Below are 24,418 nucleotides of genomic sequence, written 5' to 3'. Positions count from 1 at the left end.
CCACAACGTGCCCCCGAGCCGTGCAAGATGAGCAGAAAGAAAGGGATGTGAAACCATCGCGTTTCCTTTATTTTGCAAAGTGAATGCTGTCGATTTATTTATAGTTTCATAAGGCACTCGTTCGGTTCGCGACTCTTCAACCGTTCTGAAAGCACCCGATGGTAGCAGGAACAAACAGTTTGCTTCGACAACCCGGGTGGTCATATCCAGATCCCTCGACAGTTGCGCAGCAGCTTGTGCAAAAGGCAAATATTTACTTGTTGCAATCGTTGACTGCTTCCTTGGCAGAGTAGTTCAACAGACGAAGTCGAGAATCAAAACAGCTTTGGCGCTTTGAAAGAAATTCGATAATGATGTAGTTCATCGGTTTCAACGGTACCGTTTTCAAGTAAGATTAGAATAAAGCGAGAGACGAATGACCGAATCGGTCAAAGTCTCTAAAATTCATTGAAAAAAAAAATTAGAATAAAGCTAAAAGGTGGATGCTTATTCCTTAAATGAAAAACAGATTTCTCGGAGTTAAATATTGCTTTGGGGTAAAATTGTGGAATCCTGCTATCATTTTTGTTCCTTATCCTTTTTATTGCTTCAAAACTCCAAATGCTGACGCTCTGGTTGCTGATTCAGACGATGTTTGATTTAAAAATAGAATTTATTTCGAAAGGAAATTTTCTGTTAACATGCTCATCATGTTCCTAACAGGTCGTATTCATCAACATTTGTTGGCACTCTTGTTTTCTAAGGATGACGCGAGGGCCAACAACATACATCCAGAATTTCTTCACGATTTGGTCAGTGACAAGAAACGTGTGTCGGTAAAATGTGTCGGAAAACAGTGGCCTGGATTATTTTGAAATAATTTAAAAAAAATTATGTCTTCTTCAGATCGTTCTTGTTAGAAGAAGTGCCTCAACACTCATGTACCGATGCGAAATCCTGCTGCACCGATGCGAAAGCTAACACTTTCAGGTGTTTTAGTACATGTAGTAAACATTCTGCCAAAACCGTTTATGGTGCCGAGTCGTTCTTTGATGCAATCACGTTCCAGCGCAACTTAATTCGCTTCAACTCCTCATTAGTGCTGGACTCACTTTTGTCTATCCTGACGGATTCGATAATTGGGGGGAAGAAACCTATCAAAGTTCACTCGGGGCATGCACTGACTTGTTCTACGGGCCGTGGGCTGTGAATGAGCTGACAGATGTTGCCATACCAGCATATACTTCTCCCGGCGAACGTCTGTTGAACCCCTGCTAGACTTGTTATATTAACGATGCCTGGATGTTGCAGTAAAGAACCGATTTCCGTCCACAGCGTAAAGACCTGAGTTGCTGCCCATGTTTCAAAGCCCTAGAAGCGACTGTAATGCAGGGAACGGAAGGGGTTTAGCAGTGAATGTAAGCGGACGGAAAAACAGGAAAAGAAAAATAACATCAACAACCGACCGCGCGCGGTGCATTTCATGTATGCACCAGTGACATTTCCTTCAAGACAATGGTTAATAAATGTGCAATTATGATACTGCTTTGGGCGGTTGCATCCTACGTGTCCGTTTAAGTGCAGGTCGCCAACTCTTTCCGCTAATCCGCCGCATGCATAATCATAACCTATGGAAATCATACCGAAATGTAGGTTGATGCTTTCTCAACGAAAAACAAAATGCAACAACCCGACACGTACGTCCCACCGTGTTCATTGATCTTGGCTGTTTTACCGCAGCCGACCTAATGCAATCGCTGCTACCTTCCGTGCTTGTAGCGCCATCCATACGTATGTTGCCCCGTTACGAAATACTAGAAAACTTAGCTGGTTTGCTTTCGGTTTTCCGTGTGCCCAACATTGCGAATGTGGGCGACAACGGTTGTTGCTTTTGTTGATTCCAATGGTGTTGCCTACCCCGATGCTCAGGTTCAAAACGAAGGACAACATAAATGGCGATAGCGGGAATGATTATTGTACGCAAAGAAAGGCAGAACGATGAACGATAACTTTGCTGCTTTGAACATTTTCTTTACATTTTATGTTGGTTCTAAATGTTTGTATAAGATGTACTTTTCTGTGATTTCTTTTATCATGCGAGTTTTCGTAATTGAATTTAAATAAACGAGTATTTTAAGCCAACAAAAACCTGTTGTTCCTCTCTTGAGATACAACACTGATGAGTGGCATTGGCGTTTGAGATGTCTTCAACGGCATAATCCTTGTAGGATAATATTATTTCAGCCACTCGTCCGTTGATACAGAACGTGGAGTTTATTCAACAAATTGCAAAAATAATCGAATCAATGTTTTTGAAGGTTGAATCTGCTGCCTTGCTCTTCCGAATTCCAAGAAATATGCAGTCTCACCGTAAGCGCAGCTGCATCATGCACTTCGCCATTTGCGGAACGTCAGATGCACTTGCGATGCAGACCGAGTTCGCCGGCCAACTCCAGTTTATGAAACTATCATTTGCGGCTCAGAGCTGCAGGATTCTGGGTACAGCGGAAAGAAGATCAGTTGGGATAGGAACTGGTTCTCTCTTGCCTTGTGCACCGGAGACAACCGACCGCATCTTTTCGCTGGCGTCGTTGATTATTTGTGAAAGTGCAACCCCCGGGTGCGGGTAACCGGAGCTGGCCAGGACGATGTCGACGCTAGGCTGTGTTGATTAAATGAAGCTGTCAAATTGAGTGTACATTAATCGGCTGCCATTTGCATTCGCGTCGTTGTGTGCTTTGCTTCCGGTCTTTTTCCAACCCGAACCATGGTTCTGCTGCTCCTGAAGCCGTCTCCCGCCTGGCTTCCCGTGCGCTCCCATAAGATATGGGAATCATGAAATGAAAACTTGTTATTACAACTGAGCCCGGGCAGTTTCCACGGTGCTTCGGCTTGTCGGAGCACTTGTCCGGGGCGCAACTGCGTCATTAGAAGCCTCCGTGTCATTTAAAATCATTTCCAGAGAGCATGGTGCTATCAGCTATCAGCGGCTCAGCAGACGAAAGCAAAGCCTTTCGGGATTAGTTAGCCAGTGCAAAACGGGACTCGCTCAAATGAGTGACTTTAAATAATAACTTTATCAAACCAGCACCATACGCCAGGAAGAGCTCTCGGTGTCGTTCGTTTTTCCGACCTTTGAGCTTCCCTGGAGCATGAAACTGCTTCGGGTTTGTGTTCCTTCGGGGCGGCAGTGGTACGCTTGCCAGTTTATGGTTGCATAAATTTGCATATTTTACAGGGATACCATCCGGTGGTAGCCGAACTATTGCTTAGCATCCCGAAAGGGTTGATTTTTCGGATGAATTAAGAGATCAGGCTGGTTCGGGAGGGTATGTATCACCAGGAAGCAACGTGAACAGCTTTAGTAGCCAATTAAACTTTGCTCATGTCCAAACACATTAAAACAAAACAATCATCCAATAGTAAACAAGAAACTCAAGTACATGTTCTCTTATAATAACATAAATTATCTAGTGTTTTTACGATACAGCAAAGAATTTTAAGAAACTCAATAACAAGACTTAAAACTAATTCAAATTAAAGTATTGTTAAAGGTATGAGTCTCCAGGAAGCATCTCGAACAGCTTGAATTGAAAATTAAACTTTGCATGGGCACTTTTAACAAATAATCTAGTGTTTTAAAGATGCAGTTACTTAATTAGAGAATTTCAATACCAAGTGTTTAAAATGAAACAAATACAAAGCATTCTAAAAAATGTGTGTGGACAGAAAACGACTTGGACAGCTTTATCAGAAGATCAAACTTTACATAACAATATGGTCATTTAAATCGTTATTATGATAATAAAATAATTGTCCTATAAAAAACAAGAAATGCTACTTTTGATAACATTAATATTGTAGGGTTTTTACAACAAGGCCTAGAAACTAAAGAAAATCAATGGAAAAGACTTAAGAATGAAATAAATTTAAAATATTGCAAAAGTTTAATTTAGCATTTTGCTATTTGTTTACATTTTTCCAGCCCAATACCGCGCACCACGCATCGTTGAGCATCCAAACGACGTTCTCGTGCCGAAAAACGAGCCGGTAACGTTGAACTGCAAGGCCGAAGGAAAACCGGAACCGACCATCCAGTGGTACAAGGACGGGGAGCCGGTAAAGCACACCCCGAACCACGTCGTGCTGCCCTTGGGATCGCTGTTTTTCCTGCGGACATTGCACAGCAAAAAGGAAAATGACGCCGGTGTTTACCGATGCGTAGCCTCGAACGTAGCGGGAATAGCCGAAAGCCGCAATGCAACGCTGCAGATCGCACGTAAGTAGTGTTTTCAATAAATTATTTAACAATCTTCCTCGATTTACTTTAAAAAGTGTTTTAAAAAAGCAAGTTTCTAGTAGACTTATTTTAAAAGAATAAATTGTCAATTAAACTTGATATGATCCATTTCGTTGTTAATATACAAGTAATGAGTTTTCGGGTGTATGCCGCCGGGATTCATAGCGATGGTCACCGCCATATCAATCTTGGTCAGGTGAATCGAACTGGCTGAGTAGCTAATAAGACGGGGATAACACGGCCCGCCGCAGGGTCGGCACCTCATGGCGCCATCTCATTCCTTTCGAACGGATCTCGTCCGGTTCCGTTGGTCTTCCCAAGTGTCGAGCCGGCCCTGTTTCTCCGCTGTACTAATTTGCATAATTATTTATTACAACAATAATCCGACCTGATGGAAAGAACAAGCTTTAGCGCATAGCGTGCGCTTCATCTATTTTCTCCCATCCTTACCTATCTGCCTTCGCGCAATGGCGCTTTCTATGGAAAGTGATCCACCCTGGCTGCGACCCGACTCCACACTCACGCACTTCCAGCCCATCCCACCTATGGGGGGGACCGATGGAGAGCAATGACGATAATGGAAGGAAAGCTGGAAATTAGCTGGAAATGATAGCACCGAACGGCCGGGCGGCGGGTCATGCCTCCATTCCATGAATTATGCTGAGCCTACGCAAAGGCCTGGCCTGCGCCAGCTATCCATTTCATTAATGGCTGCTGCTTCCTTGTCAATTCAGGTAAAGTGATGTTGTGTCACATTGAAATTGATGCTTTGTCACTCTTATACATAGGCATGAGGCGTCGTCTGGCGATTGATGGTGTTCGACGCCGCAAGGCGGCCAGTGGAGAGCAAATGGATGGAGTAGAATCGCTGGAAGGAAGTGCTAGAGTTGGCGGGCCGATACGGTCATTTTATGCAGATTAAATTTATTCGACTTTCTGAATCTCGGTACACGTCTTTTCACCTTTCATGAGCGGTTTTCCAGCGTAAATCGTTTGCAGATTGCTTTGGATTAAAGCTGTTTGATAAATATAATATACAACGAATCTCTGTCGGGCTATCAAACCCAGTTTTCAATAAGTCAAGAGAAACCAATTGCTCAGAAGATGTATAGATTCAACACTCAAATTGATCGGTGGTAGTGTGTTGCTTTTGTAGCGAACATAATTTACTTAAAAATGCTTCAAATTGAGGTCGAGGATTGCACGAATCTTGAAATGTCCGAATATCACTTTAAATGCATAAATTCTGATATCGAGACTAATTTAGTCAGAGAGTGATGTTGCAATGCCTTTAAAAGTTCAACAAATGTTTTTGAAAGTTCGAACTACGCAAAATTAATGCAATGTGCTAACGATCTCATATTGAATTACACTTGATGAAGAACGGAGGTGATCTATCTCGGTGTCAACAGTGATTTATCTCAATTTTAGTTTCATTTGGGAAGCAGTCTGGCTGAAAAGACGTTTAGGAGACTTAAGCACTAAATTACAAATCTTCGCACAGAATTGTTTGTTTGATATTTATAAACACCGTGTGACTATTGATTGTTCAATTTCTCTGCTAGTCGATTACGAAAATTTCTTCTGTTTTTTTTTTAAAGAAAGTTTTCTTCGAGATCCGCCAAAACTGAAATACCCAAATGAATTTAGGGTGTTATGTTTCCCAAGATTTATTGTCTCATTCGTATTTTCTTCTTGCTTTTTTTGCTTTTTCCTAAATCTTATGTAAAGGAAATAATACTTCACCATAAGATATTTTTATTCAACTCTTAAGCAAGGTGTATCCTGTTAATATAGCACAAGTTTATCATTCCTACAGGACCTATGTATAAGAAGCCATTGTTTATCACTTTGCTCTTGGTGTGATTCTGGCACGTTATGTTTCGTCGTTAATGAAAACAAATCTGCATAAATTATCCACCTCGTCCATTCCGGAGCACAATGAAATTGTTATCCATCACTTCACCTCTGCCGGCCAACGTTCCGTCGTCCGCCGTCGGGAGCCATGCTAAAATGTTGATTAACAAAACCGTTGAAGTGCAGAAAACCGACGGGAACCCCTTGTAATGACACCAGATAATGACATACTTGACAGGCATTACGGTGTGTCGAACGCGGAGGAGATCGCAGTTCGGCCGGTAGAGTGCCATCGGTGCTAAATAATTACGCCACAGAAATTGACCTAGCGCGCGGCACTCCCGTCGACGTCCACGGTCGCTTTGATTTCGTGCAGCCGCACCGACAGAACACGACGTTAGAGGTGTATAGTGTGATCCTGTGATGTTGACACAAACTGCCAGACAAACGGGTGCAGGTTTACATACTCACACACAAGTGAAAAACGGGATATTTGACCTCTCGGTAGTGTTAGCCAGCCACCGTTGGCCGTGCTTAGCGACGTCATTGGAAATGAGATCCTCGTGTATCTCAACTAACCTTCTAATTGTGCCGCTGGTCGACGGCTGAGCACTTATAATTACCTGGCCCCAGTCCAGGTCGACATCGTGCACTTCCGTCTGAACATGGATATTATTCTTGCCCGGTAACGGCATAGCCAACGATGACTCTCTCGTCTGGTGGATACGGTTAAACAGCGGCAGCTCCTGATGAAATGGTGTCAATTGGATGATAATGACCATGCATTACAACCACGTCGGGTGGGATCGAAAAGAATGTATTTTTTCATAATTTCTCTATTATGCACGTATATCATACATCGTTTTTATTTTCTTCCCCTTTCCTTCCATCTAGTGTTGCGCGAAGACTTTCGGGTGGATCCGAAGGACACGCGAGTGGCCGCCGGCGAAACGGCTCTGCTGGAGTGTGGAGCCCCAAAGGGAAGCCCGGAGCCGACCATCCGGTGGTTTAAGGACGATGTTCGGATCGCACTCGACGAGCATCAACGTTCGGCGAAGGAGATCGGACGGATGCGGATCGTGGACGGGGGCAACCTGCTCATCAGCGACGTTCGTTCGTCGGATAGCGGCCGCTATCAGTGCATTGCTCACAATTTAGTCGGTTCCCGAGAAAGTGCCATCGCACGACTTACTGTGCAAGGTAATTTACATGTTCGATGATGATACAGGGTTTACCATTTGATAGCACAAAATAATCAGATGATACCACAAACGCAGTAGATGATTCCACAAAAGTGACAGATGACAAGCCAAGTGAGGCATGTATACAACAATCGTGGCAGATGATATCACAATTGTGGGAGATGATAGCACAAGCCAGTACGATGGTGTCAGTGAAGTACAAAATCGCGTGTATAAACGCAAGTCAACGCGGGTCAACAAGTCTGTCGAATCGCGGTGGATTCGTTTATACGCGCGATTGACAGACCATCCGTACCGGCTTGTGCTATCATCTCCTACAATTGTGATGTCATCTGCCACGATTGTTGTATACATGCCTCACTTGGCTTGTCATCTGTCACGTTTGTGGAATCATCTACTGCGTTTGTGGTATCATCTGATTATTTTGTGCTATCAAATGGAAAACCCTGTAATAGTGACGGATAATAATAATATCGGTTTGGTGTCCATTTTCGTACGTTTTTTGTGTTTTCTATGTATTATTTATTATATTATTTTTATTGTTATATATTTGTATAGCAGCCATAAAAGAAGATTTAATTTAGTTATATTCAGCTGTACTATGTTTGGCGTCAACAAATCTAATAAAATTGAACTATTGCCAACCAAAACATCGAAATTGATGAAAATAATTAAACATATGGGTTTGTTAAGCAAAATTTGGAAAAAATACTTAATTTTAATGCTCTAGAACTCTTTTTGCGTCATTTCAAAATCTTAAATTCACAGAAAAATGCCACCTGTCACCTATGTAAGGTAATGTTTTAAAAGAAGCACAAGATAAAGTTCATCATTTGTTAGAGTAAATGCTATAAATCTCCATACAGTAGGCTTATTTGGCACATAAAAAAACCTCCGTTCAATTTCTTTCGCAACCCTAATCAAATTGAAGATGCCGTACCGCCCCACAAACAAAAGGACTCGGTTTGTTTTCCATGCTATTGCTTTCATCGTGCTCATAAATTTTTATACCATTTTCCTCCTTTTACGCCCACCATTTTGGGTGGTCGTAATTTTCTCGCCGGGTTTCGCCTTCTAAACGTTCGCTTAAATGGGGGAAATAGCAAACTCAGCCCCGAATAGAGCGGATACAAATGGATCACGACCAAGGACCCCTTGTGTACACCTTCGGTGCGAAAGCAATAAACCAATCAAACGACGTTGAGCTGAAGATTTCTAACGCTTTTCCCCAAACGCATTGCTGTGTTAGGTGCTTCTGGGGTTTCGCTCGGCTCGGAATCATTCTCCATTGTCGGTTCCGGTCACGCCTGGCAGTGTTCCGCTTGAAATCGGCTGATTATTGCTGGCTTCCGGGTTTTGGCAAACGAATGCACACTCATGCTCCCCGCACCAGGCGAGGGAATTCGAATTCTTTGGGGCGGCGAAATATACTCGAGAATATTTCGTTCTTCCAGACGCGTTTTTGTGATTGAGGGTTTGTCGACGGGTGTTATGCTTTGTCATGGTATCGAAAAAATCTTTTGTTGAATCTAAGCTCTGCTTTCACTCAAAGCTTGTGGAAAAAGAATGAGAAAAAGTTTCGCTTGGCAAATTCTTTTCGGAAAAAGGTATCATCAACACCTCCTGAGGATTTTTCTTCCTTTTGCCCAAAATTTCCTTTCCGGAATAAAGTAATAAATTTGTGCCTGGTCATAAATCAATTCATCGTTGGGAAAGCTCTGATCATTTTAAGTCGGTATTCATCACCTTCCACTGAAATAGCACTGAACATTAGTTCGTCTTTTGAACATTAAAAGCATTGGCAAATTTTTGTGAGTACCAAGTTTAGTTATAGCTAAAGTATTCAATACTGCAATCATTACAAATTATCTGATTCCTTGACCAATAAAGTTTAACCAATGATTTTTAATGCATCATGTATTTACTCCTGCTCCCTAATACATGACAACAAAACAAAAGGATTTAATAAGAAATCAAAATTTTAAAATGAACTTTCATCAATAGATTTGATTCTCATTAACTATTCTGACAACATTTGTTTTATTTTATTTGCTATTGTATTTGTTATGGTATAGTAAGTTATTTTTTAATTGTTTTCTTTAATACATTTCTATTTTGTTCTTCCGTTACTAAACTTTTGCCGCAATCTGTGTGGTTTGTTTCAATATCTTCATAGCTTTACTGTCGTTTAATTCTCATACCGTAGGAGTATAGTATCAAAGCAACTTAAAAAAGATATATCTATTCTAAAGCATTTTACGAAACTGTCCAAGAAACATTCTCCAGTTTCCAGTGAAAGCTGTCCAGTGGAAGCTTGTCTTAGTCTCTTAGTATTAAAGGTATCCCTACTAGGATATGCTACCCAAGGTAAAGTCGAACCCACACATGCGTCATCGCTCCGGTTTGACTATAGAAAAGGGTAATTAAGGTTTTCCCTGGTGAGGTTTGTGGTGTGGTTAGCTGGCTGGAGATTAGTTGGTTCGGTCCTTCCTTGAAGATGCAAGGACACGAACTATTTTCTAGAGAAAGGTTACGACCAGGGTCTACACTCAAGGGAGTTTAAGGCTAATTTATCGCTTATTTGCTACCCAAGAGGTTGGAAGATGCTAAATGAACGAGTAGCATTATTTTCTACAAAATCTTTATCCCTTGACGAATGTTATACGCTTTGAGAGGTATAAAAGTGTGCAAATGAAAGCAACGAATTTATTGGGAGAGTTAAATCTAGGCTGCTACTTATTCGATGTTCTAGAACTAATTTTTGTCCTAATCTTGCTTTTCAAGATATGTGAAATGTGTATTGGTATTAAAGTATATTCATCTAGAATTTTCTAAACATATTAAGAATTTTACTCCATATTAACGTTTGCTCTACTAGGATTTTCAGGTACAAACTGCTCATAGGAAAACAACTTGTTTGCCGTCTTTATCTAACGCATGGTCAAATTAAATAACTTGCCTTCATGTTAAATTAAACCCCATTAGCAACCTAAAGATGCTGAACGATACAACTTCTCGTAAGCCGTTAGATGGTGGAAAGGAAACCGTTGTGCATGTGTACCGTAGTCTAGGCAAAGTGTTTCCTAGCTTCTAAAATTCATTTTCGCATAAAGTTTTAGCTTCGTCCTTTGTCGGGGTACTGCTATGAAGATTGTAAGATTGGCGAGAGCGGTTCACTTCGTTGAATCTTAGGAAAATTAACAAGGGCTGTTTACAGGCAGTCTAGACTCTTTCGTTTTCATTACAGGAAAAGTCGAGCGTCGCAATAGACGTTTATACAATATTTATGACCCAATAGAAGCAACGAAATTTTGCCGAAGAAGATTAAATCTTGACTCGAGAAAACAGAAGATGTAAAATGAATATGTACCTTGAAGAGATTAAAATCTTCGCTTTGTGCAGCACCTTCTGAGCTTTAAACCAGCAAAATGTTGTGGGTGGAAAACACCGAAAAATGTGCTATATGCTTTAAATAAAGTACATTGACCTCCTTATACATTTATTAATGTAGTCCTGATGTTGTATATTACATTTGATTTCGTAATATTAATATTAACTTACAATATAATTTTTGCATATACTGTCGTCAAGCCATAGAAAACTTGTAATATTCATCCTTACGACTTTTATATTAACATCATTTATTTTACAGTGAAACCGTACTTCAAACTGGAACCCATGGACACAACAGCTCTCGTAGGCCAGCGAGTGCAGTTCCTGTGTGCAGTAGACGGCGATCCACAACCACAGATTTTGTGGAGTAAGGAGAATGGACACATTCCGGTGGGACGGGCAGAAATTTTGGAAGAAGATCGAAGCCTCGTTATCCGGAGTGTAGTTCCCAACGATCAGGGGCTTTACATCTGTGAAGCGCATAATACGATCGGACAAATAAGCGCTAAAGCTCATCTATTTGTCAATTGTAAGTATACTATCTTTTTTTATAATTTTAGATATACTTTTAACAAAATCGTGAATTTTCATCAACATATATTTTTTAATTTGACATGAAATGTTATCCAAAATTGTTAAATACGAATCACAAAGTTCTTTACAATATCTTAGAATATTAAAAAAAAACTTAAGGTAATTTCCCAGGGCAATTCTGAAGAGAATTTTTTTACACTTAATAACACCAAAATTTCTCGTTGGGAAGCCTTCGCTTCACCCTTAAATAGATTCCAAACAACGTGGCTGAAAGGATTTCAAGAGGGATTTATTTTGTCGACCCTTTTGACAATGTATTTTACTTTTCCGCTTTTTACATACGGCAAGTATTTTTTGGGTTTTAATTTATGAGCCGTCATAATCTTTCAAATCACCAAAAAGCTCATTTTATCCACACCTTGCTGAAGAAAGTTTTTTTCTTTACTATTTTTTCTGAAGAATACGCTATTGTCTAGCTAGAGAGTACACATACGTCGTAATGAGAAACATTTGTGATTTATTTATATATTTTATATTTTAATTGATTCATGTAGTTTACATACTTGAATATATAATGTTTCTTTTCCTTTCCCGCTCGCAAAATCGTGAATGAATTGTAAAAGTTTTTTTTTAAGTGATGACCAAACAAGGAAAAACATAAATGGCTATGAAGGTATCGTGGTTTAATTTTTAACCAACATTTCTCTTCCTTATGTTATGGAAAGTCAGATCTTCCGCTTTGTGATTTCTTATCCCATGGAATTATGTTTTACCCATGAGACGCTGAAACAAAGATAAATGTGAAGGTATGATGAAAATCATGCAGAAGGCTCGTGTCTTATATTGTCTAGTGGTTTGAAACGCCCCTCACAATTTGGATGATTTATGAGACTGAGAAGAAAAAGTGAGATTGGATAGATGGCAAAATCGGAATGCTGTGGATTTTTGTGTTTTGTAGGTGCACGGTGATACCTATCCCGCGCAAAGATTGGCTGCAAAGAAATGCGGATGGTAAAAAGCACATAGCTAAGTAAACATAGCTTCACAGATGGTTTTTCTTGGCTTTCTTTCGAATCATCGTGACTAAATAAACCGCACAACAGACAGAGTATATTTCAAAAAGAAATGCTCTTCCGAAACGTCATGAAATTGGAACAATTGGAATGCAAGATTCGACATCGCCGAACAGTGAAGTTATTCGGGGACGGTGAAGCTAACCGCTTTTGATCTTCATGAGTTTTGCTTCATTTCTTCTATCGAGCATTGACTCTTCAATTCGTTTGGTTTTTTGTTTCACTTTGTTTTTCAGCTCCGCCAACATTTTTGATCAAACCACAAGACCAAAAAACGGCTCTTAACGGAGTGGCGACGTTCAAGTGTACCGCTTCTGGCAATCCGGCACCGTCCGTGTTCTGGACAAAGGAAGGATCGCAGACGCTCATGTTCCCCAACAATACGTACGATAACATGCAGGTATCGGTGCAAGGAACACTGCAAATACGGGGAGTGCAGAAGGATGACGATGGCTATTACATCTGCTCGGCGTTGAGTGTAGCTGGTTCTACCGCAAGTCGAGCGTATTTGCAGGTAAGGACTTTTACTGACTCGCTTGTGTTCTTCAAATAGCCCGGCACGATAGTAATCCATTCAGTTTTCTATCCAATTTCGTGCCATATGCTAAATTTAATTTGTTATCATTATTTTCACTAATCTTAGGTGTTAACATCTGAAGACAGCAATCCACCACCGATACTGCAAGTCGTACCAGCTAATCAAACGCTGCCACGCGGAAGTGTGGCCAAACTTCCGTGCCTAGCAAGCGGAAATCCAACTCCCATGATACGTTGGATGAAAAATGCCACCGATATCAACCTGTCGGGCGGTAACGGGCGCTTGGCGATCATACAAGGTGGCACACTAAGAATAGACGGTGAGTATAGGTTAAGTCAACGGCGTGTTCTCAGTTTGAAAACGTTTTAGTCTAGCTTAGTTCTTATTTACTTTCCATGATTCACGACACAACGTGTACAGGACTATTTTTACGCATTTACCACAGCATTATAACACTTCCACGAAAGTGTACCTGGACGTGAAATAAAATATAATTCTGCCATTAATATGTATCAATTAACAAAGAAACGGAAGACTTTGGAGTGCATTGTAGACGCAATTTAATTATCCGCTTGCACGCTCATTTGTGTTTTCCAACACAATAATACAATACCACCTCATGTGAAGGCTTATCGAAACCTCAAGTTTTGTGGGGTAGCTGTTATCCCATTAAATGCTTTGTTTTATGTTGAGTTTTATTTGCGTGATCGGAACACTGTGGCGTGTCCGATAGGAATTTAGAAAATAAAAGAAATTATAAGGATTTTTTTTTAAACTGTGTTACCATGGAGTATTTTTTCCGTTTCAATTCAGGACAGTAAAATAGAGCGAAGTAAAATGGAAGTAATCTCTTCTCTATATCTATAAAAATGAATGAAAGAATAAAATGGGAAGAATTGTAAAAATCGGCTGGACCAATCTTGATGACGTCTTGGTATGATTTGTTCCTTTTTACCCAAGGAAGGTTTAGGAAAAAAGAGAATTTGAAAATTCCCAAGGAAAGTCCGGAAAATGGAAAATTTCGGTAAAAACGGCTTTTTTCCATAAAAAAAAAATTAAATTTATCTTCTCTAACAAAAACTAAAAAATGGTTGTACTTAACACAACGAAGTCTTCTTATGGCTTATTCGTTTTGACTCAATTCAGGTTTTAGACAAATGAAAAATTAGAAAACTTTTAAGGAAAAGCCAGAAAATAAAAAAAACTGGATAAAAAACTTTTTTCCATAAAAGTTATTATTTTTATAAAAATGAATGCTAAAATTCAAAATCGGCTGGAATCTTGACCATTAGTACGACCAATCTTTGTATGATTTGTTCCTTTTTACATTAGAAAGGTTTAGAAAAAAAGAAAATTTGAAAATTCCCAAGAAAAAGCCGGAAAATTCGAAAATTTGTAAAAACGGCTTTTTCCATATAAAAAAAAAGTTTCTATGATGGATACTGAACGAATGGACTAATTCGTACGAAGCCTTCTGATGGTTGGTTTCTTTTGACTGAATTAAGAATTTATAAGGATGAATATTTTTAAAAACATCCAAGAAAAAGGAAGAAAACTAGAAAAATCTAAAAAGGGCTATTTCCATACGAAAAGTCATATAAAAGTTAATTTTTATTTGTTTAACACCAATATTTAAAATCGGCTGAGCTAATCTTGAAGATGTCATGGAATGACGTTCCTTTTTAACCAAGGAAGAGTTAGAAAAAATGGGAAATTCCGTAAGGAAAATCCAGAAAATGAGAAGAATTGTAAAAACGCCTTTTTCGCATATAATAAAATCAAATATACAATTTACAACTAAAACTAAGAAACTTAATCTTCACGATGTTGTGGGATCAATTGTTCCTTTTCGGGCAAACAAAATTTAGGGTAAACGAAAAGTTCAAAAATTACAAATGAAAATCAGAATTGTCTAGTTAAATTTGTAGGTAATCGTGAATTGTAACATGAGTGCAGGAACTAGGGCACCTAGGAATTAGAAATCAACAAATTCCCCTATTGTTTTGCAATATGCTTCATCGAAAATTGAACACATTCCAAATGTTTATCTGAACTTTGCCGCATAGTATCGAAACTACGATTGGTTGAGAGCACGTGCAACTTTAGCTGCCTTATTAAAATTGGACGAGGCGAAGTTCGTTGGGTCAGCTTGTGCATTACAAAAAAAATTCCAAATAATATTTTCTCTGCTATAGTTCCCGTCAGTCAAGAAATGTCGGCGGGAAAATCATGTAGTAGTATATTTTCTTAAGGATCTACTACTTTCTCTTGCATTACGTTTGGAATCTGCCTATCGAAAGATGGAGATTGTAAAGCTTTAATAATAAGGAATTTAAATGTCAGTCCTGCGCTAGGAGATGGAAAGTTAATTAAATAAATCTGGCAGCACAAAGTTCTTTGCTGCTCTATCTCGTCGGCGCCTGTCTTTTCAAATGGACAAACATGGTCGAAATAGGATAGGAAGAAGTTTTCACTGCTTTGGTACGTCAGGTTCACTTTGTGAAAAAAATATTTAGAAGTAACGATGCGGTTAACTTGTAATGCGAGATGAAAAATTGTTCAATGATAAGCAGGTTCAACAAGCGAAACCATATTCATGCTGTGAATATCTTAAGACAGATTAATTTAAAACACCATTTTTAAGTGTTGTTTGGTGATTTGTCCAATGTGGTAATGCTTCTATTTATTGTTAGCCATCGCAAAGTTATACAATACGTAGCTTTCATCACAGAGCGTTAGATGTTGTTATTATAAAAGGAAAGCTAGAGGCATTATTTAAAAGATTTGCATCTAAGACACGATTAATTAATCACGTGAAACGGTTTCGTACAAAGCCCCTTTTTGGTTTAGGCAGGGATTTTTTTTTCTCGTTTGGGTCATCGTGATTTTGCCTTCACCGCGGCTTCGCACGGAACCACGAACATCCAGACAGCTATTTCGTGTGGCATGCGAACGATTCGCCCGAAACCAGCGTTGGAATGTCCGACCGAAGTGTAGGCATCGCAACACACTGTATATTACATTGCCTTGGGCTCCACCATTTTCATGTGATCATGACCTCTTGGAATTCAGGGGCTTGTTATCCAGTTCGGGTCGGTAGCGCGAGAGTTTAATTTTCACTTTAAAAGGCGGCGCCAGTGTCGTTTGCTAGGTATGCTTGCAATGTTTTCGTGAGTCGTATGAAAAGCATGTACCGATAAAATGGACATCGATTCGTGAAGCTTTGGAAACAAGTTTCCACCGTAGTGGAAGATGCATAGCTGGTTGGTACTGAAGCTACCCTGTGTTTGGCAAGAAAAATAAAAAAATAGCAAATAATAAGATTAAGATGGTAGCACTCTGGGTCAATTAATGGATGGTTGGAGTGAAGGTTTAATACGCCATGTGTAACGTTTTATCAGTAGCTACAACTATGCCATTTTGTAAGCTTTGCTCATCGAACCACACGTTCTATTCATCTCCGTTAGTATGCAGCTAGTTTCCATTTATAAAAGGGAGAAGTTTATTCGGTCCGGTTGGATTTTGTTTTTATGGTTCTTGTTTTCTACAATTTTTAAATTATCTACCGTGTTTTTTAAATATTTTAAAACATACCTCTTACAATCAAAAACCCAATGAATGTAAAGAAAATATATTATAAAACGATTTTTTGTTAATCGCTTGTAGCCCATAACGGCTCTATTTGACCGCCTCTGAATAAGTTGCAAAAGGGTTTGCAGACAAAAATAACACTATCGATTGTCAAACATTTTGCAACGTGAACCGAACGTTGCATAAAGCTTTGTTTGCTTAAACTATCGCCTCCCAGCGAGTATCGCATTTGCTAGTCTCGACTCTGCATCTCAGAGTATTTATTGGATCGGCAAATAAATCTGCTACGATGAGGAATTCGTTCCGGGAGTTTTGAGAGATCAGCATCTTCGTCACCCCATGTGCTGTTGCTGCACATGTCATAAAGGCACCCCGTTTCGCATGCGCGTACCCACCCAATGGATCAGGGCCAATATCCAACATTTACTCAACCGATCCAATCGCACTTCACTGACTGACGCCAGGTCGCATATCGGCCAGGAAACGTTTGTGACCGCCATCGAATGCCCGTTTGTTTTTCTTCCTTAACGTGTTTGCCGCACCGTTTGATTTACATTTCAGATTTGCGAAAGGAGGACACAGGCTGGTATCGTTGTGCGGCATTTTCTGAGAAAGGAGAAACCACATGGAGTGCATACTTATTGGTAAGTTCTTTTGCCGTGAGCACAAATGTTTGTTTGTTTCTGCGATGCAGAAAGGGTTCCAAAAGCAATGTTAGATCTATTGACTGCGGGGGAACCAAAACGTGAAAAAAAAACACTAAACGCTTCGCCGGGCGTGCTTTACGGTTTCTAATGCTTTCTTCGCTTCTACTTGTTTGTTTTCGGATGTAAAAGGTCGAAAGCAATCTCTCTTCCATGCAACACCGTTCCCACAATGCAGATCTACTGCCGTCGGCACCGGGAATGCCAAAGGCGGTGAATATAACCAACAGCAACATTACACTAACGTGGACTCGCGGGCAGGATGAACTGCAGATAAACCCGGTGACTGGTGGCTACACGATCGAATATTACAGTCCGGAAGAGAAGGCCGGTTGGATCAAGGCAATGAGTCGCATCCCGGGCTACACTGCAACGGTAAGAAGAGGCAAAATTCTTTATTCCGATCATTTTAGATTTCATCATTAGACATCCGAATTTTCATCATTACAATGTCATTGGGCATTTGTTTGTTCTTTGCATTTCATTAACGCTAAACGCTGAAACTTATTTTATATTTACAGATCACGAACCTCTCTCCTTCTACTTCCTATATGTTTATTATTCGGGCGGAAAACTCTTACGGTTACTCAGCCCCTTCGCCAACATCTGCCATCATTCGTACACTGTCTGCAAATGATGGAGTCACAATGCCTGAAGAAATAGAAACCGCTCGGCTGGTACTCAGTGGACAGGCAAGTTAATCCTTTCATTTTACTGCTTTTTTATCCTTATATTCGCTCCATATTATTTACACGATTTCCAATATATTTCCATGAAAAAAACTGTCAAAACTCTAGAAGGTACAGTAAGATTTACTGGTTTGGATGACCAATTTAGCTTAAGTTGATCAGTTAGTTCTCAACGAGTGATTAAAACCGCCAGGGAACGAATAAGTAAAAATCATTCCTTACATTAAAAAAGCTTGATAAAGCAATTCTCCTAATTTGACCAATCGGTTGCAAAACGTTTGGCTTCTCCGATGAAATCTATTAGTCCTGTAGTAGTAGGGAAAATTGTCCCCTATCAGAAAATTACAGGATGTATAAACTGGACAAAACACCTTCAAACAAAATTAACTCAATCCATAACCGATAACGGGCAAATTTGACTGACTTTTTGTCACGAATGGCTAGCCTCCCGATTCACCAGATTTCAATCAAATGAATTATTTTAAGTGGTGATATATGCTATCAAACAAAAGCAAGTAAACATGCTCACTTTGGTCTTGTACAATACGGCAATACTTCTAACATGAGAGCATAACAGTGAACAGGAAGTGCGTGCCGCTTTAAACGGTTTTAAAAAATATTTGAATCTGGTCACAAATTTGGTGGTATTATTCTAAAACATGTACTGTAAAAATAAAACTTTTATTTATGAAAAAAGACCATAAAATCATAATTAGTGTAAACAAATAATTGATGAATGAATTTGTAAGAAAATATATTGGACACCGTGTATTTCGACTTGGGCATCGAGGTTCCATCAATTACAAATACCCTTTATGTTGCGTATTCTATTGGTCGATGTAGATACTAGAACTGGTTGATGCAGTTGCTATCAATTCTACGACAGTGCGACTTGAGTGGCAACTTCATATTAGCAACACCGAAGAGTACGTAGAAGGATTGTACGTGCGCTTCCGAAACCTTTCTGCAACGGACACGCAAAGCTACGGCATGCTTACCATCCCGATGAATCCTTCCGAAACGCACGTGATAACCGGGTTGGAAAAATATACGCGATACGAGTTTTTCCTGACGCCATACTTTAAAACGGTCGAAGGGCAACCAACCAGCTCCAAGGTGGTGCAAACACTTGAGGACTTTCCGACCGGCGCACCTTTGAACGTGCAAACGGGGATGGTGAACTTGACGACGGGACTAGTTAACTGGCTTCCGCCGGCCGAAAACCATCTCAACGGCGTTCTACTCGGTTACAAGGTCCAACTGCGTGCCATCAATTCGTCCAAGGTATTGGCGCAGATAACGTTGAACGCTACCACCACATCGATCGTCTTCCACAGTCTGACCACGGGCACAACGTACACCGTGCGGGTGGTTGCGTTCAATCGGGTTGGGGCGGGCCCATACTCGAAGCCGGCGTATCTTGTAATGGATCCGGCACATGTAATCGCCCCTCCGAGAGCGCACAACTCGCTGAGCGATATGGAAGGCTATCGGAGCCATAGTGTCCTGCACGAACCGTGGTTTATGGTGCTCATGATTCTGCTGCTGCTATCCGTGCTGACGATTGCCTGCGTGGCGACGGTTCTGTTCTTCCGGAATCGCGCCAAAATAAGCAAGGAAATGATGAGCGCCACGGTACCGGTTATCGCTAGCACCGATCCGACCCGACGCCCTGTGGTGGTCTCGCGAAGGGACTGCCTTTGGATAGACCGTGGCTGGAGATCGACCGATACTGATAAAGATTCGGGAGTCAGTGAGGCGAAGTTGCTAGAGAGTTCGCAAAATACGGCAAACTACGCCGACGTTAGCACCGATTACGCCGAAGTTGATCCAAGAAGTATAACTTCGTTCTACAACAGTCGAAAGGTAGGTTGAGCAGGTTGGTGTCCGTGTATTTCAACACTTCTATCAAACCTTATCTCTCCCGAATCCATCCATTAGTCCCCAGACAATCCATCGCCATACGCGACGACCGTTCTCGTCAATGGAAATTCCAACGAGAACGCTAAAATTATCTACCAAGGTTTGGATGGTTACATCTCGGGCACGTCCACCAACCGTTCAGATCCTGCCGCCTACCTTCCGGGACATCCACAAGCGTTCACCCCGGTGCCCTATAGTCAAGGTAAGCAGGAACAACATGTTTGGTTGTTTTAGTGCTATAAGCTAACATTTCCCGGGATTAAAAGTAATTGTTTTGTTTGCTCCTCCTCTACTAACAATTTAACATTCGCGCTACTCGTTAGCTCCCGCAAACTGGATTGATTTTCTTCCTCCCCCACCGGAACATCCGCCACCAATTCCACAAGCTTTAGACCATCACATACACTTAAATCATGTGTATCCCTCGGAACTAATCGGTGGCAGTGCCTGCGCTCCTGGCACAGTCGCAATCGGTTCTCAGGGATCATCCGCCCGTTGTGGATCGGCGCAGTCCGGTAGCTATAAGTAAGTAGTGACACGCGTTCCCCGTTTGGTGGGTTTCAGTGGTTCAAGTGAATGACAAGCGGCTGATTACCCACACCATTTGATACTAATGTACATTTATCTCCATTTTTCTCATGCTTCTCGCTACGTCCTCTTTCCAAACTAACTCTCCCGAAATCGCTAACATCGCATATGAATCGAACAACAGTGGAGGCAGTGTGCAAAACTCATATCAATATGTAGATCCTTCCATCCTAGGACGAGGATCATCATCTAGGAGCAGCTCCAACGAGTGTACGATGCGAAACGTACCTCCGCTGCCACTACCACCGCAGCCGGGACACTTCCCCGGGCATCTTAACGGTACGACGGTGGTCGGCCCGGGGGAACCGCCCTATTTCAACGATGATGTGTACAATAGTCCTATCAAAAGTGGTGACATTAATTATCATCCGTATCGGATGCCAAACTCCTCGTCGGCATCTTCCATATCGTGCTGCCAGTCGAACCACTCCCGGAGCAGCCACTCAGCGAGCTCTAAAACCCATGACTACCATCAACAACAACAGCAGCATCAGCAACATCAGCAGCAGCAGCAGCATCAGCAGCAGCAACAGCATCAGCAGCATCAGCATCAGTTGCAAAACAAAATGATGTTCCACCCAGCCCATGCACAACAGAACAGGTAAGCATGAGTATATATTTTTGGCCTGTGTACGCTTTAAGAAAAACCGTGCAATTTACGGCTTTTATTGCATTTAGTGTTATTCCAAGTATTTGAATCCCATTTTTTTTATCTGCATCTTTTCATAGACGATTTCGATCGATTTAAAACGGGTTGTAAACGAGAATTAATAATACAAAGTTTTTTGTTGTTATCTTTCTCTAGCTACTATTTCATATTAGAATAAACTTGTTGTTTCTAACGAGTTACAATTTTACTTTTCTTAAAAGTATCAAAGTTTTCTTTTTTTGAGAATTCAAATATTTAAAATTTTGTATTAATGCAAACGCAGCACAAAAGGTTTGCAAGCAATTCAAAAGGGTTTAAACACAATTGTAAATGCCAAGTCAGATTAAACAAAATGGTTTTCATATAATAACTGAATTTTACTAGGAATTTATTTTTTTTTATGAGTTTTTAAAGTAATGAATCCTATATTACCGTCTCGCCTTGAGATATTGTTTGATGGAATATTGGTCCAAGAAATTTCGCAGAAGAAGCAAAACGAATGTGCTGGATAAATTCTTCATACTCTATTTGTGTTCCGCGTACCACATTCATTCATTTTCCCAACCAGGCAATGTGGAGGAAGCTGCGATGGCCTAACTCCTTCGAAAGCGGTATCCTTCAACGAGCAGTACCACATGATGGATGAGAATGGCATTAACGGTGGTAGGACGGTAGAACACGAAAATTGCACATACTTTACGAACTTTTCCGACGCGTCCGGGGCAAGCAGCAGTAGCGGTAGCGGTGGTTTCCGCCGGCACCCGCAGTTCGTAAAGACAGTTCATGTAAATATTGAAAATGCCATCAACGGTAACTATCACCATCAGCAGCAGCAGCAGCTCCATCGAGATACTGCGGGTTCGGACGCTCCTCATCATCCCATCATCGGCAATGGCCATCATCACAATCACAACCTTCATCATCCGTACGTGTACAATCAGCAACAGCAACTGCAACAACAGCAGCAACAGGAAGCAATCAGTGAGCACGAAGAGACTGAGACCGACAAAATGCTGACCGGTGGAAGCAGCTACAGTGAAAACGAGGAGCACACGTTTAGCAACGGCTGCTCCGGTCCCGACTCCGACGGCCATGAAGAGGCGACGAAAAAACTCAACAATGGCTGCCATAACGATAGTGGCAAGCGGCGGCAGCTTGAGGACGATTCGTCAATCTGTCCGGTGTACGGGGAACCGGTGCTTCCGGCTTCGTAGGCCAAGAAAAGCGCATCCGCTGCCGCAGACCGCAAAGGTCAGCTCGTAAGTACTCGCGATTTATTGTAATTTGTTTATCTACGACACATTGCGCCATCGGTCACTTGGCAATGTCTTCTTCGCAAAGAACTGAAGATGGAAAATTATGGCCATGGAAAAGATACTGTTCAATTCAAGTGAACGGTCTAGGAAAGATGAATAGGAATTTCTTTATTGGTAGTAAGTCAAACGGACACCCATAGGATGCACGGTTGCGCCACATCATACCAAAACATACACAGCAGTCTCTAGGAAAATAATAATTTATTTAAGAATCGTTTGGTGATGCAGGTTGTAAACATTCACATATGAATAAAGAGATCCACCGTGAGCGTGTGTGTTTGGAATAGAGCGTACGTGAGGCAAGTGTTACGAATGGTATATATGTTTAACCTATTGGAAATGTGGAGCAAGCAGTGGATCGCAAGTTTTTAGTAATTTCTTTGTATTTCTTTGCCCCTCTTTCGAAATAATTCTGTTGACTTACAGTAATATTTTCAGTCAGTCAGTTAAGTCAGTTCAACAGCAAAGCGCCCTTTATTAAAACGGAGGACCTGCATGACAGGACTTTACTTCTTTACTGTTCACTCTATCCTTATCACAAATATTTGGTTTGGCAGCTCGTTCACTCGTTTATCTAAAAACGAAGGATGAGTTTCTATAATAACATCCAGTCCAAAAGAGGATTCGCGCTCGTATGGAAGGGTTCGTGCTAAGTGTATGAAATATTGTTCAATAATAAAGACGAACCCTTCTTTCACATGCTGGAACGATGCCACTCTGGGTATAAATCGTCACTGCAGCTAACCCACCGACGTCGAAAACTATAATGGTCTCCTGGGTTATGGAATGTGTTGCAGCACCAGTGAACATGATTCGCCAATTTGTCTGGCGCGTTGTAAATTTGCGACGCATTGCACAACAGCGACTTTCCGAGGGACTAGGTAGACTAGGGTAAGAATGGAGCGACTCTGTTGCGCTCAAACAAAAACCGTACCATGTGTTGAGCGAAATATCGTTCCCATTGGGCAACGTGACGAACATGTACGGCGCGCTGTGTTGCAAACAGGTCACGTGCTAGCATTTCTAATACGGTGAAAGGTTGATCACAGTTCGAAATGTCGGTTCAAGCAATTGATAAGTGCATCGAGGTTTTATTTTCGGGAAACAAAGTTGTACGGAACACTTCATAACTTTTTTATGCCATTGTCCAATCAGCAATCAATCGTGCTGATGTTTTCTGTTAAAAAATTCTTTAAAACAAACAATTTTATTCGAATTTATGCTACCTTGAATAAATTATTAGAATCAATTTAGGTTGGGTTATGGAGGGAAAAAAACAATTGTTTGCAATTGTTCTGGTTGAATTATCTCGCCTTCATATTTTCATCTTGAAATGATAACTGCAAGTTACGTATCGATTCATTTTAAAGGACATAGGCTAAGAAGCCTAAAAATTAATAAAATTTAGTCATCATTTTCAGTTGACTTTTCAGAGAAAAATGTACTTTTTATATATGTGGCATATGCTTTGTAAATCTATCAATTGTTAGATACAATGCTCAAGTTTGCATTAGAGCGGCAAATTATGCCTGTACATATCGGTTGAGATTTGTTGGTAAATTTGAAAATTGTTGCTTTTTATCGGAAAACGCTGCACAAAAGTCATTTAGTTTTCTTCCTTTTCCTTTTTTATTACTTTTACGATTACAATTGTTTCGTATTTTCAGATCTTCTTTGTAATGGAACCATCGAAATCAAATGAACGAAAAATTATACATCGTATAACCATTGCTTGCCAATTGTAATCCTGGAAATATGGTTTGCACTGTAGTTGATTGCTTTGACAAGTAAGAGAGTAAATTTCTTTCATACATCAGTGGAAAACTCTCATATGTAGACGAACCATAAGAGGAGCAAAGATGTTTGTTCCATTACTACATATTCAAGAAATTAATCCAATTGTAATTGGCATTTGTCACAGTTGTTATTAATAACAACTTCGACAACCTACACCTTATTGAATGGTGCGTACATCCTAGACGGACTTGGCAGTAAAGAAATTTTGATAATCAAAAACGAGAACTAGCAACGAAATGCTAATGTAACTATTCATGCAAAATTATTAACAAATCGATGAAGCTG

General features: G+C 40.6%; 1 protein-coding gene across 1 annotated transcript; it reads left to right on the top strand.

Moving 5' to 3' along the window:
* The first annotated feature begins 1,609 nt into the window (after positions 1-1,609).
* On the top strand, positions 1,610-22,561 carry LOC131285202 (protein sax-3-like). Its single transcript, XM_058314064.1, has 14 exons — positions 1,610-1,628; positions 3,965-4,258; positions 7,031-7,336; positions 10,991-11,260; positions 12,575-12,852; positions 12,982-13,195; positions 17,029-17,111; positions 17,304-17,546; positions 17,693-17,863; positions 18,704-19,726; positions 19,802-19,985; positions 20,107-20,308; positions 20,496-20,972; positions 21,589-22,561. The coding sequence occupies exons 1-14, from the start codon at positions 1,610-1,612 to the stop codon at positions 22,232-22,234; spliced, it is 4,410 nt and encodes a 1,469-aa protein (XP_058170047.1). The 3' UTR covers positions 22,235-22,561.
* Positions 22,562-24,418: the final 1,857 nt, after the last annotated feature.

The sequence above is a fragment of the Anopheles ziemanni genome, chromosome 3 (genome assembly GCF_943734765.1).
Source record: "Anopheles ziemanni chromosome 3, idAnoZiCoDA_A2_x.2, whole genome shotgun sequence".
In the NCBI taxonomy this organism is placed as follows: domain Eukaryota; kingdom Metazoa; phylum Arthropoda; class Insecta; order Diptera; family Culicidae; genus Anopheles; species Anopheles ziemanni.
The sequence above is the reverse complement of the archived record's forward strand: the minus strand, read 5'-3'. Positions and strand labels throughout refer to the sequence as shown.